This window comes from Pseudophryne corroboree, chromosome 8, assembly GCF_028390025.1.
Source record: "Pseudophryne corroboree isolate aPseCor3 chromosome 8, aPseCor3.hap2, whole genome shotgun sequence".
In the NCBI taxonomy this organism is placed as follows: domain Eukaryota; kingdom Metazoa; phylum Chordata; class Amphibia; order Anura; family Myobatrachidae; genus Pseudophryne; species Pseudophryne corroboree.
In genome coordinates, this window is record NC_086451.1 from 236,241,050 (window position 1) to 236,253,162 (window position 12,113).

Genomic DNA, 12,113 nt, shown 5'->3' on the forward strand with positions numbered 1-12,113 from the left:
GGCTGTGACATCCTCCAGCGCTGCTCTCCGTCCCAGTCTCAGGTCACTCATCTCTCTTCGACTTTTTTAAAGTCAAATTGAGATGGTCGAACAGGGGGCAAAAACCTGTCAGTTTTGGCTCCGTTTTCGACACAAGCACGTGGATCGGCAGCTATTCCGCCGATCCCCGTGCTTTTCGACAAGTCGAATTCCTCGACTTGTCAAATAATTTGGGGTTATATTGAATAGGTTGGAACCCCTTCCGACCTAAAAAAGTCAAAAACTGCCGTCTTTTTGACAGGCAGCTGTCGACTTCAATTGAATATACCGCTAAGAAACTAATGGGCAAAAAGAGGCGAGCATTCAAAAAGTACAAATTGGACAGGAAGGTGGAGTGATCCCAGTACTATAAGGATTGTAACAAAATATGCAAAAAAGAAATCAGAGCGTCTAAAATAGAAACTGAAAAGCTAATAGCAAAGGAAAGTAAATCAAACCCCCAAAAGTTTTTTTAAATACATCAACAGCAAAAGATTAAAGAAAGAGAGTATAGGCCCTTTTAACGGCAAGTTGGGCATCCTAATCAAAGATGACAACGACATAGCAGAAAAATTACACAAGTTTTCTTGTCAGTTTTTCACACGAGAGGACCAGATGGCGGGATTGACGTATAACCTCAGCAATGATAATATCCCACTGCTAAGTGCTTATTTAAGTGAGGAAGTAGTCTGTGACTGAGTAAAAAGTTAAGATTAATAAGTCACCAGGTCCCGACGGAATTCACCCAAGGGTTCTCATGGAGCTACACTACAAATTAGCAAGAATTAAAAACAATATTTGATTTTCATTGACTCACTTACTGTACATCAGGCATGGTTCCCAAAGACTGGCAATTAGTGGAAGTAGTGCCAATATTTAAAAAGGGAAGTAAATCTGAACCGGGTAATTATAGACCAGTAAGTCTTACATCTATAGTGGGGAAAGTACTGGAAGGTATTTTAAGGAGTTCCTTCAAACCAATAAAGTTATTAATAGGAACAAACATGGATTTGTGAATAGATCATGTCAAACTAACTTAATAGGCTTTTATGAAATAGTGCAAACCTAGATCAGGGTAAAGAGGTGGATGTAGTCTTTTTAGGCTTTGCTAAAGCTTTCGATATAGTTACTCACATGAGACAAGTTAAAAGAAAAGAGAACTTGGGCTAGGGAGCACATTATGCACTTGGGTGAGTAACTGGTTGGATAAAAGGGAGTAGCGAGTGTTTTTTAAATTAAACTTTTTCGAAATGGACTGAGGTACTCATTTGTGTGCCACAGGGGTCTGTACTTGGACCACTATTGTTCAACATTTTCATAAATAATCTGGAAGTAGGTCTAGAGAGCACAGTGTACATTTTTGCAAACAATACCAAACTGAGTAAGGTTCTAAGTTTGGTGGAGGACGTTGAGTCTCTTCAGAATGACTTATTTAAACTAGAAGCATGGGCTTCAAAATGGAGACTGAAGTTCAGTATAGACAAATGTAAGGTAATGCACTTCGGTATCAAGAACAAGAACACTATCTACATACTAAATGGGGAGAAACTAGGGGATTCTGTACTGGAAAAATATTTAGATGTTCACATAGATAGCAAACTTAACAGTATTACCTAAAGTAGCAATGCAGCAAAAAAAGCAAACACGCCTCCATTGTCTGGACCACGCCCCGCCAATGACATTCTAACGCCGTTGGCATGCCCCATCCCGCCCCTCGACTGCCTCTGCCTGTCAATCAGGCAGAGGCGATCGCAGCCCTGAGATGCTTTTAGCATCTCACTGGGCTCCCCGGGGTGCGCATGCGCAGTGTGGCCACTGCGTGTGCACATTCCACAAAAGGATTCAGACTGCAAGCACTGCCGCTGCAGAAATCCAGTCTGAATTAGCCCCCATGTGCACTGCAGCGGGGGCATATATAACAGAGTTAGATTTGGGTGAGTTATTTTGTTTCTGTGCAGGGTAAATACTGGCTGCTTTATTTTTACACTACAATTTAGATTTCAGTTTGCATACACCTCACCCAATCTAACTCTCTCTGCACATGTTATATCTGCCCCACCTGCAGTGTACATGGTTTTGCCCATTAGAGAATAATTTTGCTGCTGTGATCAGGTCTGAATTAGGTCCTTAGTAATGGAGACAAACTTTGGCGGAGTATGAAGTAACACTTTGAATACAAATAAGCACTTGACAAAGCATATATTCCAATAGTGAAAACATCATCCAAATTCCTTAAGTTTTTATGTGATGCCAGGATGAACAGACAAACAAAATGACAATTTTATTATATACTAGCGTTTGCCTGCTACTCCGCTCGCATGAATATGTTCTGGGGGAAAAAATGTTTTCATACTGTAGTTCATAAACAGTCCCTAGTAGTAAATTTTTCCTGAAAAAATGTATATTTATATACATATAGTAATTTTGGACTTGAGGAGCCTGCACACTGCATGTGCCGAGTTTCAAGCATCTGGTTTGTCCTTTATTGTTCATCTTCCTGATGTCACATTGAGTTAATACATACCTCAGTTCATTTAGGTCACTAAACTATCCAATAGTTAAAGCGCAATCCAAATTCCGACCAAACAAAAATAGAGATAGATAGATATAGATTTCCTACCTGCTCTGAGTGATCTATGGCATTCCTGGCCAGTTCCAGGTCCACGGCTGCTGCCATCAATAAACAAGACTTTTGGGCTAGCAATGTTTTGTCAGAAGGGCAGAAAAGGGATAGCTGTGACAAGAAACAGAAGTAAATAAATATACATTCATAACACTTCTGCACCACCTCTACCTCTACCCAACGTCGGACTGACTCACTGGAGATCCGATTCCAGTCCATTTATGACGGAAGAAAGTTTAGAAGCATCTGCCACCTAACACCCACTACCTGCATCACTGTCATCACACAAGGTGATTGCAAGTTTGAGTGCAGAGGACCGGGTGCCTCTAAACACTGTGCCAGCATAAATGAACTTAAAGCAGATCCCTGGTGATGGAGTCCGATGCAGTCTCTACCTACCTTGTATGACAGGAGGAAGCAGTCTCTCATCATTTGCAGGGAGTCTTGAGAACGTACTGCCAAATTCCAGCCTTAAGACATCATCAAAGAATAAGGAATAATTAATGTCTCCAAACACAGTATAATGTAATGTCATATTATTTTAGAGTATATTTCAAGAGCCATAGACAGATGTAAATGAAATCATATACATATTGGATAGGAAAGAGGCTAATAACGCCTCTAAATTTGACATCTAATTGGCACATGAGCATTTACATGCAGTCAACAGTCACTTGCATTATTTGGCAATACATGGGTTATCTTCAGATGGCATTAGCTGCAAAGGCAAATGCTGCTGCTGTCTGGAATGGAGGGATTGCATCTGCTGTGGTCCCTCTGTCACACATTTGGGTGATACTGAATATTTGTGGCTACTCCCCGAAAACACACACAAATTGATGCAAATATTTAATGATGAATAGCCCCCTTAGTCTGGACACCTTATTTAACGTCCTAAAATCGTTACAGAAGCGAATTGCTCCCAAGGGTTTTTGTATAAGGACTATGGGATTATTTCTCTCTCTAGTGGATTCTTCCAATACCTTGAGTTGCAACATGTCCTCCACCTCTCGCTTCAATGTGGCCCTTCTTGCCTCTTGTATTCTATATACTGAAGTGGTTGCTTAACTATAACTTCTGGTGGAATGACAATATCATGTTTATTTATCTTGGTATGCACTGGAACAGCTGAGAAAACATCTTTATTCCAAGCTACCATTTCTAACAAATGTCACCTTTGAGTTGGTGTCAGGGAAGAGTCCATGGGACTAAGCAGTCCTCGGTTTTCACCGCTCCCAATGTTAATGTCAGAGTTTCCTCCCCCCATGTCTTTAACAAGTTGATGTGATAGACTTGCTCTATTCACTGTCTACCAAGCTGTCGTACCTAATAATTTACGGGTCCAATGGCCTCTATCACTTCATAAGGCCTTGCCAATACGCATACAATTTGATCTCTTGGGTGGGCATCAAGACAAGCACCTTGTCACCTGGATTAAAGGTGCATAGTGCGGATCAGGTGTTGTAACCCCTCTTTTGCCACACTTGTGCTTCCTTTAGGTGTTGCTTTACCAATGGACCGATCTGTTGTAATCGATCATTAAAACTGTGTCATATGACTTCCGGTGGGCGGGCCATCAAGCATGGCCGCATTTTAGATCAGCTCCTCTTGACATAGAAGAAATCCCTGTCCATCGTACTACCTATCACCACTTGGAGACATTCCAGGGTTCTTACTGAATTCCCCATCACTTGCACAGCCTGGGGACATCTCTGTTGTGTGGGAGTGCAAGTTGTTTCCCCGGAGTCCGGCCATCAATATTGCTGGCCTGTATGAATGCCACTGACTGAGGTGGCACGAGGTCCACGGGAACAGAGTGAGTCCTCCTCACAGTGGCTCTTCTTCGCTGACCACACTTGGGAGACAGAGACCTACTCACCGGCCTCAGACCCATCTTCGGAGCTGCTGGGGTGGGATCAGTACTAAATGCCGCCGGTCGGAATCCCGGCGGTCGAAATACCGACGCCGGAATCCCGACCAGACACCCACGGAGGGAGAATATGGGGTATATGCAATAGCAAGCGAATCGCGTCATTTAATCCGCCCCTGTAAAATTCTCCCGCACTCGCCAGCCGCAGCCCTGTCGCCGGGACCCTGAATTCACCATATGCAATGTAAAACGGATTCGACCCACCCCCAGGCGGATAACGGCCAATCGGCGAGTAGTGGGCGTCCCGAATTCGCCTTCCCGCCGAAAGCAGCCCTTTATTAGGGCTTGTTTGCTGCGTGCTCTGCAGCCATTTTGTGAACCTGCAGAGAGGTGTGAGGAGGTGCAGAGCTAGCAATTTGGTTGTTTGCTGTGGATATCGTTTGGACACCCCAGCAGGCTTTATTCCAGGACAGTCAGGAGGATTCCTGTTACCCCGGAGGAGAGCCATTTTAGGAGCTTTTACAACATTTGTAGGTAAGTACCACATGTGTGTCTGGTGTTGCATGTATGTGTTTGTGTAGTGGGGGTTGCCATGAGGTGTACATGGGGTGTTTGTGTATGTGTGCATGTGTGCAGGTATGTGTATAGCCCCTTGCTTGTGTTGCTGCATTTTTTGGGGGAGACTTGTGTTTTGGGGTAGTTTTTCACGTTTTTTTTTATTCTTTAAATGACTTTTTGGGTCTTCTATTAGCATTGGTGTACCTCCTGAGTGTGCTGGGATGCTTTCTGGCCATTTTGGGGTGATTTGGAGCAAGTTTGGTCGACAGCCTGGTCGACATGTGCTGTGGACTGTTTGGCAAACATGTGTTTTCCCTCCTCATTTAGCATTGGTGTACCTCCTGAGTGTGCTGGGATGCTTTCTGGCCATTTTGGGGTGATTTGGAGCAAGTTTGGTCGACAGCCTGGTCGACATGTGCTGTGGACTGTTTGGCAAACATGTGTTTTCCCTCCTCATTTAGCATTGGTGTACCTCCTGAGTGTGCTGGGATGCTTTCTGGCCATTTTGGGGTGATTTGGAGCAAGTTTGGTGGGTCACATTGCTGACATGTGCTGTCGACTGTTTGGCAAACATGTGTTTTCCCTCCTAATTTAGCTGTGGCGTACCTCCTGAGTGTGCTGGGATGCTTTCTGGCCATTTTGGGGTGATTTGGAGCAAGTTTGGTGGGTCACATTGCTGACATGTGCTGTCGGCTGTTTGGCAAACATGTGTTTTCCCTCCTAATTTAGCTGTGGCGTACCTCCTGAGTGTGCTGGGATGCTTTCTGGCCATTTTGGAATGATTTGGAGACAGTCTGGTCGACATGTGCTGTCGGCTGTTTGGCAAACGTGTTTTCCCTCCTAATTTAGCTGTGGTGTACCTCCTGAGTGTGCTGGGATGCTTTCTGGCCATTTTGGAGTGATTTGGAGCAAGTTTGGTCGACATGTGCTGTCGACTGTTTGGCAAACATGTGTTTTCCCTCCTCATTTAGCATTGGTGTACCTCCTGAGTGTGCTGGGATGCTTTCTGGCCATTTTGGGGTGATTTGGAGCAAGTTTGGTCGACAGCCTGGTCGACATGTGTTGTGGACTGTTTGGCAAACATGTGTTTTCCCTCCTCATTTAGCATTGGTGTACCTCCTGAGTGTGCTGGGATGCTTTCTGGCCATTTTGGAGTGATTTGGAGCAAGTTTGGTCGACATGTGCTGTCGGCTGTTTGGCAAACATGTGTTTTCCCTCCTAATTTAGCTGTGGTGTACCTCCTGAGTGTGCTGGGATGCTTTCTGGCCATTTTGGAGTGATTTGGAGCAAGTTTGGTCGACATGTGCTGTCGGCTGTTTGGCAAACATGTGTTTTCCCTCCTCATTTAGCATTGGTGTACCTCCTGAGTGTGCTGGGATGCTTTCTGGCCATTTTGGGGTGATTTGGAGCAAGTTTGGTCGACAGCCTGGTCGACATGTGCTGTGGACTGTTTGGAAAACATGTGTTTTCCCTCCTCATTTAGCATTGGTGTACCTCCTGAGTGTGCTGGGATGCTTTCTGGCCATTTTGGAGTGATTTGGAGCAAGTTTGGTCGACATGTGCTGTCGGCTGTTTGGCAAACATGTGTTTTCCCTCCTAATTTAGCTGTGGTGTACCTCCTGAGTGTGCTGGGATGCTTTCTGGCCATTTTGGAATGATTTGGAGCAAGTTTGGTCGACAGTCTGGTCGACATGTGCTGTCGGCTGTTTGGCAAACATGTGTTTTCCCTCCTAATTTAGCTGTGGTGTACCTCCTGAGTGTGCTGGGATCCTTTCTGGCCATTTTGGAGTGATTTGGAGCAAGTTTGGTCGACATGTGCTGTCGGCTGTTTGGCAAACATGTGTTTTCCCTCCTAATTTAGCTGTGGTGTACCTCCTGAGTGTGCTGGGATGCTTTCTGGCCATTTTGGAATGATTTGGAGCAAGTTTGGTCGACAGTCTGGTCGACATGTGCTGTCGGCTGTTTGGCAAACATGTGTTTTCCCTACTAATTTAGCTGTGGTGTACCTCCTGAGTGTGCTGGGATGCTTTCTGGCCATTTTGGAGTGATTTGGAGCAAGTTTGGTCGACATGTGCTGTCGGCTGTTTGGCAAACATGTGTTTTCCCTCCTAATTTAGCTGTGGTGTACCTTTTGAGTGTGCTGGGATGCTTTCTGGCCATTTTGGAGTGATTTGGAGCAAGTTTGGTCGACAGTCTGGTCGACATGTGTTGTCGGCTGTTTGGCAAACATGTGTTTTCCCTCCTAATTTAGCTGTGGTGTACCTCCTGAGTGTGCTGGGATGCTTTCTGGCCAGTTTGGGGTGATTTGGAGCAAGTTTGGTCGACAGTCTGGTCGCCATTTTGTGTGGGTCAGCCATTTTGTGTGGGTCAGCCATTTTGTGTGGGTCAGCCATTTATACATGTATGTATGTATGTATGTATGTTGATTTTATTTTATAACAGAGATGTCAAAGGACAAGCAGACCCGATCCGCCCCTTCCCCCACCCCCTCGGATCTATCCCTGCATAGCAACGAGGAGTGGGAGCCAACCCAGGAGGCGGATACGACCGACCAGGCATGTAGTGACCAGCCGCGGTCGTCAAGGGCCCATGAGAAGTCCAAGAAAAAGCCTAGTAGAAAGGTACTAACCACACCTGCAGACACAAATAGCATCAAACTTTACCCACTGTAGTTTGTGCAATGCCATGCACACCTACTGGAATATGTGTGCAATGCCAGGGATACTGACACTCACAGGTACATACCGATCTTTTTTTTTTTATCCCTAAAGGCAAGAAGCCAGCCAGAGGAGCAGTCGGAGGAGGAAGCCTCTGGTGAAGATGCAGGACCGAAAAAGCCGCGTGGACCCAGATACACTGAGGCGGAAAACTGTACCCTAGTGGATTGCGTCGACAGGTCCTACGACGTTTTGTATGGACCAAGGGCACAGACAACAGCAGCTAGGACAAAGCAAAGCATCTGGGAATCCATTGCGAGTCAAGTCACTGCAATATCTGGAAACCACCGGAGCACCAGAAATTGCTTGAAGCGGTACAGTGATTGCCGCAGACAGACCAAGAAGAAGATGGGGATTCAGCGCCGACATGAGACAGCTACGGGAGGTGGCCCGGCTCTCAACCTGAAGTGGCTACCCTGGGAGGATGTTATTAGAAGGCGCATGAACCCTGCCATGGTCGAAGGAGTTCGCGGAGGTGTGGACTCTAGCCGTCCTGCTGGCTTTCCCGAGGAGGAAGAACCGCCCAGAAGACGGAAGAAGGCGGGAGATAAGCCGTCCAAAAGGAGGTCTGATGGTAAGAATACATTCACATGAGCTGTACTTCCCTTTAAAATTTTTGTATGTGCTAATGTGCTTTTTTTTTTTTTTTTTTTCAGACAGGCCTGCCCAGAGGACATCACCTGCGCACAGGACATCGCCAGCGCACGGACCGTCACCTGTGCAGCAGGCATCAGCAGCAGCGCGCGGACCATCAACTGCGCCGCAAGCATCGCGAGCACACAGATCGTCACCTGTGCGCCACAGTTCGTCATCGCGCAGTTTGTCACCTGTGCACCAGACGACGTCAGCGCACAGACTATCACCTGTGCGCCAGACACCGTCGGCGACCACACCACAAGATGGGCGCCAAACTACAGCTCCTGCGCGCAGGCCATCACCAGATCGTCGTCTCTCCAGGAGCTCTGGGACTGTGACTGAAGAGCCTCAAGACACAACCCTTGTGGACCCATCACCCGATCTGTTTGAGTCTACAGGGTTAACAGACGAAACTTTTCTTGGGTTTGAGGACAGCCGTGCAGACGTATCCAGCCAGACCCTTGAAAAGTCTTCCGAAACGAGGACAAGTGGAGCTCCTGGAGCAGCGGCATCACAGGATGGAGAAGGTTTGTATTTATTTTGTGTGTGTGTGGGAGGGGGGGGGGGGGGGGTCAGCAGTTGTGTAAAGTTTATTAACTTTCCCCAAAAAATTATTTTGCAAACAGTGGTGCCACGGACCAGCAGCGGACTAGCTTCGGGGATTGGTTCCTACTTCAGGCCGGATCTCCTCCTACAGGAGTCGTCAGAGGATGACGAGGTGGAAGTGCAGGAGGCTCCAGTTGCTACATCCCTGTGTGAGTAAATTGAATTGTGAGCCTTTAAAAAAATGTATGATGAATGTGTATAATATTTTCTAATTTTCTTTTCAGCTGCCCAAATCCAAGTGGTGGCAGACATCCAGGAAGGGCAGAATCCCTCAACTGTTCAGAGGGTTCACACCCTGACATCGGAGATTGGGACCCGCCAGGATACGTACACAAATGTCGTGGGAAGCAGACTGGACAACATTGAGAGGACAATGGAGAAGATGTCAAACAGTCTGCTTGAACTGCAGAAGACTCTTTCCGACAGCACGGCCACAATACTACAGGTCAGAATGCAAGATCATAGGGAGAATATGAACGTACTTCACATTCTGGCCGAATCCATGACCCGGCTCGTGGACAACAGCTCATGTCTGGCAGAAAGCAATAAAAACATGTCGGAGAGTCATCGACACTCCTCATCCAGCCAACAGGTCATCGCAACCACACTGCAGATGATCTATGATAAGCTCCCAGGACCAGCTCATCAACACGCTGGTGATCCACCATATCCGCCGTCGCAAGCCACAAGGACGCCTCGTACCCTTCCTCAAGTCCCATCCCAGTACAGACAGTCACAGATGTACCAGGGATATACAGGGATGTACCCCACCCCCCAGATGCCTCCACCACCGGCCACACAATCTTCAGCCGCATGGGCACAGAGGCCCAGTCAACATACTACCCAGCCTCCCAGGACATCCACGCCCTATCAGGGGGAAGAAGAGGATCCGGACAGACTTCCACCATAAACCCGGTCGTATTGTTTTATTTACTTATATATGTTTTTCATGTATCCCTTTCTTCCCCTCCCATTAGTTTTTTTTTTTTCTTACTATTGTTTTCTGTGTTGGGCTTCCCCACCCGTGACCGGGTACTACCAAGGAGCTTTGTGTAGGCATACATGCGCGGGCATGTATGCGGGCGCGTGTGGTAACGGATGAAAGCTCCTTGTGGCTACATGTATGATGGGCCAAAGAGCTATTCTGATACCACTTTTTTCTTCCAAAAATCCTTTTTGTAATGGTGTACAGTAGGCTTTCATTGTGTGAATTTACTATTCACTAGTCTGTGTTTTTGACTTATTCATAGGATTGGTGGGGAAAAATGAAGTGGACGGCATAAGTTCGTGTTGTGCGTACCAAGGTGAGTAGAACCATGTTTCAATGTATCTATTCAAGAAACTTTGAACCGCATGCCTTTGTAGAACCACACAGTCCAGCAATGGTTCATGCTGGGCTGTGTTGTTTCACAAATGTTAGCGTTTCAAAGTGCTGACCACTGACACCACTATTTCACTTTGAACTGCATGCCTTTGTAGAACCACACAGTCCAGCAATGGGTCATGCTGGGCTGTGTTGTTCCACAAATGTTAGCGTTTCAAAGTGCTGACCACTGACGCCACTATTTCACTTTGAACTGCATGCCTTTGTAGAACCACACAGTCCAGCAATGGGTCATGCTGGGCTGTGTTGTTCCACAAATGTTAGCGTTTCAAAGTGCTGACCACTGACGCCACTATTTCACTTTGAACCGCATGCCTTTGTAGAACCACACAGTCCAGCAATGGGTCATGCTGGGCTGTGTTGTTCCACAAATGTTAGCGTTTCAAAGTGCTGACCACTGACGCCACTATTTCACTTTGAACCGCATGCCTTTGTAGAACCACACAGTCCAGCAATGGGTCATGCTGGGCTGTGTTGTTCCACAAATGTTAGCGTTTCAAAGTGCTGACCACTGACGCCACTATTTCACTTTGAACCGCATGCCTTTGTAGAACCACACAGTCCAGCAATGGGTCATGCTGGGCTGTGTTGTTCCACAAATGTTAGCGTTTCAAAGTGCTGACCACTGACGCCACTATTTCACTTTGAACTGCATGCCTTTGTAGAACCACACAGTCCAGCAATGGGTCATGCTGGGCTGTGTTGTTCCACAAATGTTAGCGTTTCAAAGTGCTGACCACTGACGCCACTATTTCACTTTGAACCGCATGCCTTTGTAGAACCACACAGTCCAGCAATGGGTCATGCTGGGCTGTGTTGTTCCACAAATGTTAGCGTTTCAAAGTGCTGACCACTGACGCCACTATTTCACTTTGAACCGCATGCCTTTGTAGAACCACACAGTCCAGCAATGGGTCATGCTGGGCTGTGTTGTTCCACAAATTTTCATTGAAAAGAAATGAACATGAATTTAGTGTGTCTTTACTTTAATATACTTTTTTTCTTTTCCCCACAGATATCTATATACACAAGAAAAGAATGTAAAGAAGAACAAACTCCTTTTTTGTTTTAATTAACTTTCAAACTTTATTTAAAAAATAAAATTTTTCTTCAATAAACTTTTAAAAATAGAAGTTTCCTGTGGTTTTTATTAAAATTTGTAATGCAGTTGAATTGTACGTAAGTAGATTGCCCAGGGAACATCAGGGGAACTGTGTCTCTTCACATCCACGCCACTTAGGAAGGATACACCGGAAGACCTGTGGAAGAGAACAGTATGAGCTTCCAGATATGGGTGATAGGGTCACCCTGGGACTGGGAAAAAGAGGTACATACAACAGTCCACACAACACAAGCGGGTTACAGCGGCCCAAATGCAACCCTCCTGCACTTGCATCACTACACATCCAAACATTCCCTGACTAGCATTGCTGTTTCAGGGAATGTTTGGATGTGCAGTCTTGCAAATGCCGGAGGGCTGCACTTTGGACATGTCGGGGTGATTTTGGACAAGGGAGTTTTGGGCAATACATCTCACCTGAGGGGGGGTTGTCTGCTACATGGCGGAGGGTCAGGTCCACATCACCAGTAGGTCGCCCATGGAACATCAGTTGAAATGTCGTGTCTCTTCACATCCACGCCACTTGGGAAGATACATCGCAGGACCTGTGGAAGAGAACAGTATGAGCTTCCAGATATGGG

At 46.3% G+C, this 12,113-nt stretch overlaps 2 protein-coding genes across 4 annotated transcripts in view; one reads left to right on the forward strand and one right to left on the reverse strand.

Annotated features, from left to right (window-relative positions):
• Window positions 1-12,113, reverse strand: part of TEX11 (testis expressed 11) — a 1,490,225-nt gene that overhangs the window by 244,787 nt on the left and 1,233,325 nt on the right. For all 3 annotated transcript variants that reach the window (XM_063937124.1, XM_063937125.1, XM_063937123.1), the window contains 2 exons: window positions 3,041-3,111; window positions 2,639-2,752 (listed from right to left, as the gene is read on the reverse strand). In XM_063937124.1, the coding sequence (XP_063793194.1) occupies window positions 2,639-2,752; window positions 3,041-3,111 (185 nt within the window). The remainder of the gene's footprint in view (window positions 1-2,638; window positions 2,753-3,040; window positions 3,112-12,113) is intronic.
• LOC134948865 (serine/arginine repetitive matrix protein 1-like) lies at window positions 4,839-10,339 on the forward strand. The gene is made up of 6 exons (XM_063937122.1): window positions 4,839-5,045; window positions 7,512-7,690; window positions 7,841-8,360; window positions 8,443-8,949; window positions 9,049-9,177; window positions 9,253-10,339. The coding sequence occupies exons 2-6, from the start codon at window positions 7,514-7,516 to the stop codon at window positions 9,936-9,938; spliced, it is 2,019 nt and encodes a 672-aa protein (XP_063793192.1). The 5' UTR covers window positions 4,839-5,045; window positions 7,512-7,513; the 3' UTR covers window positions 9,939-10,339.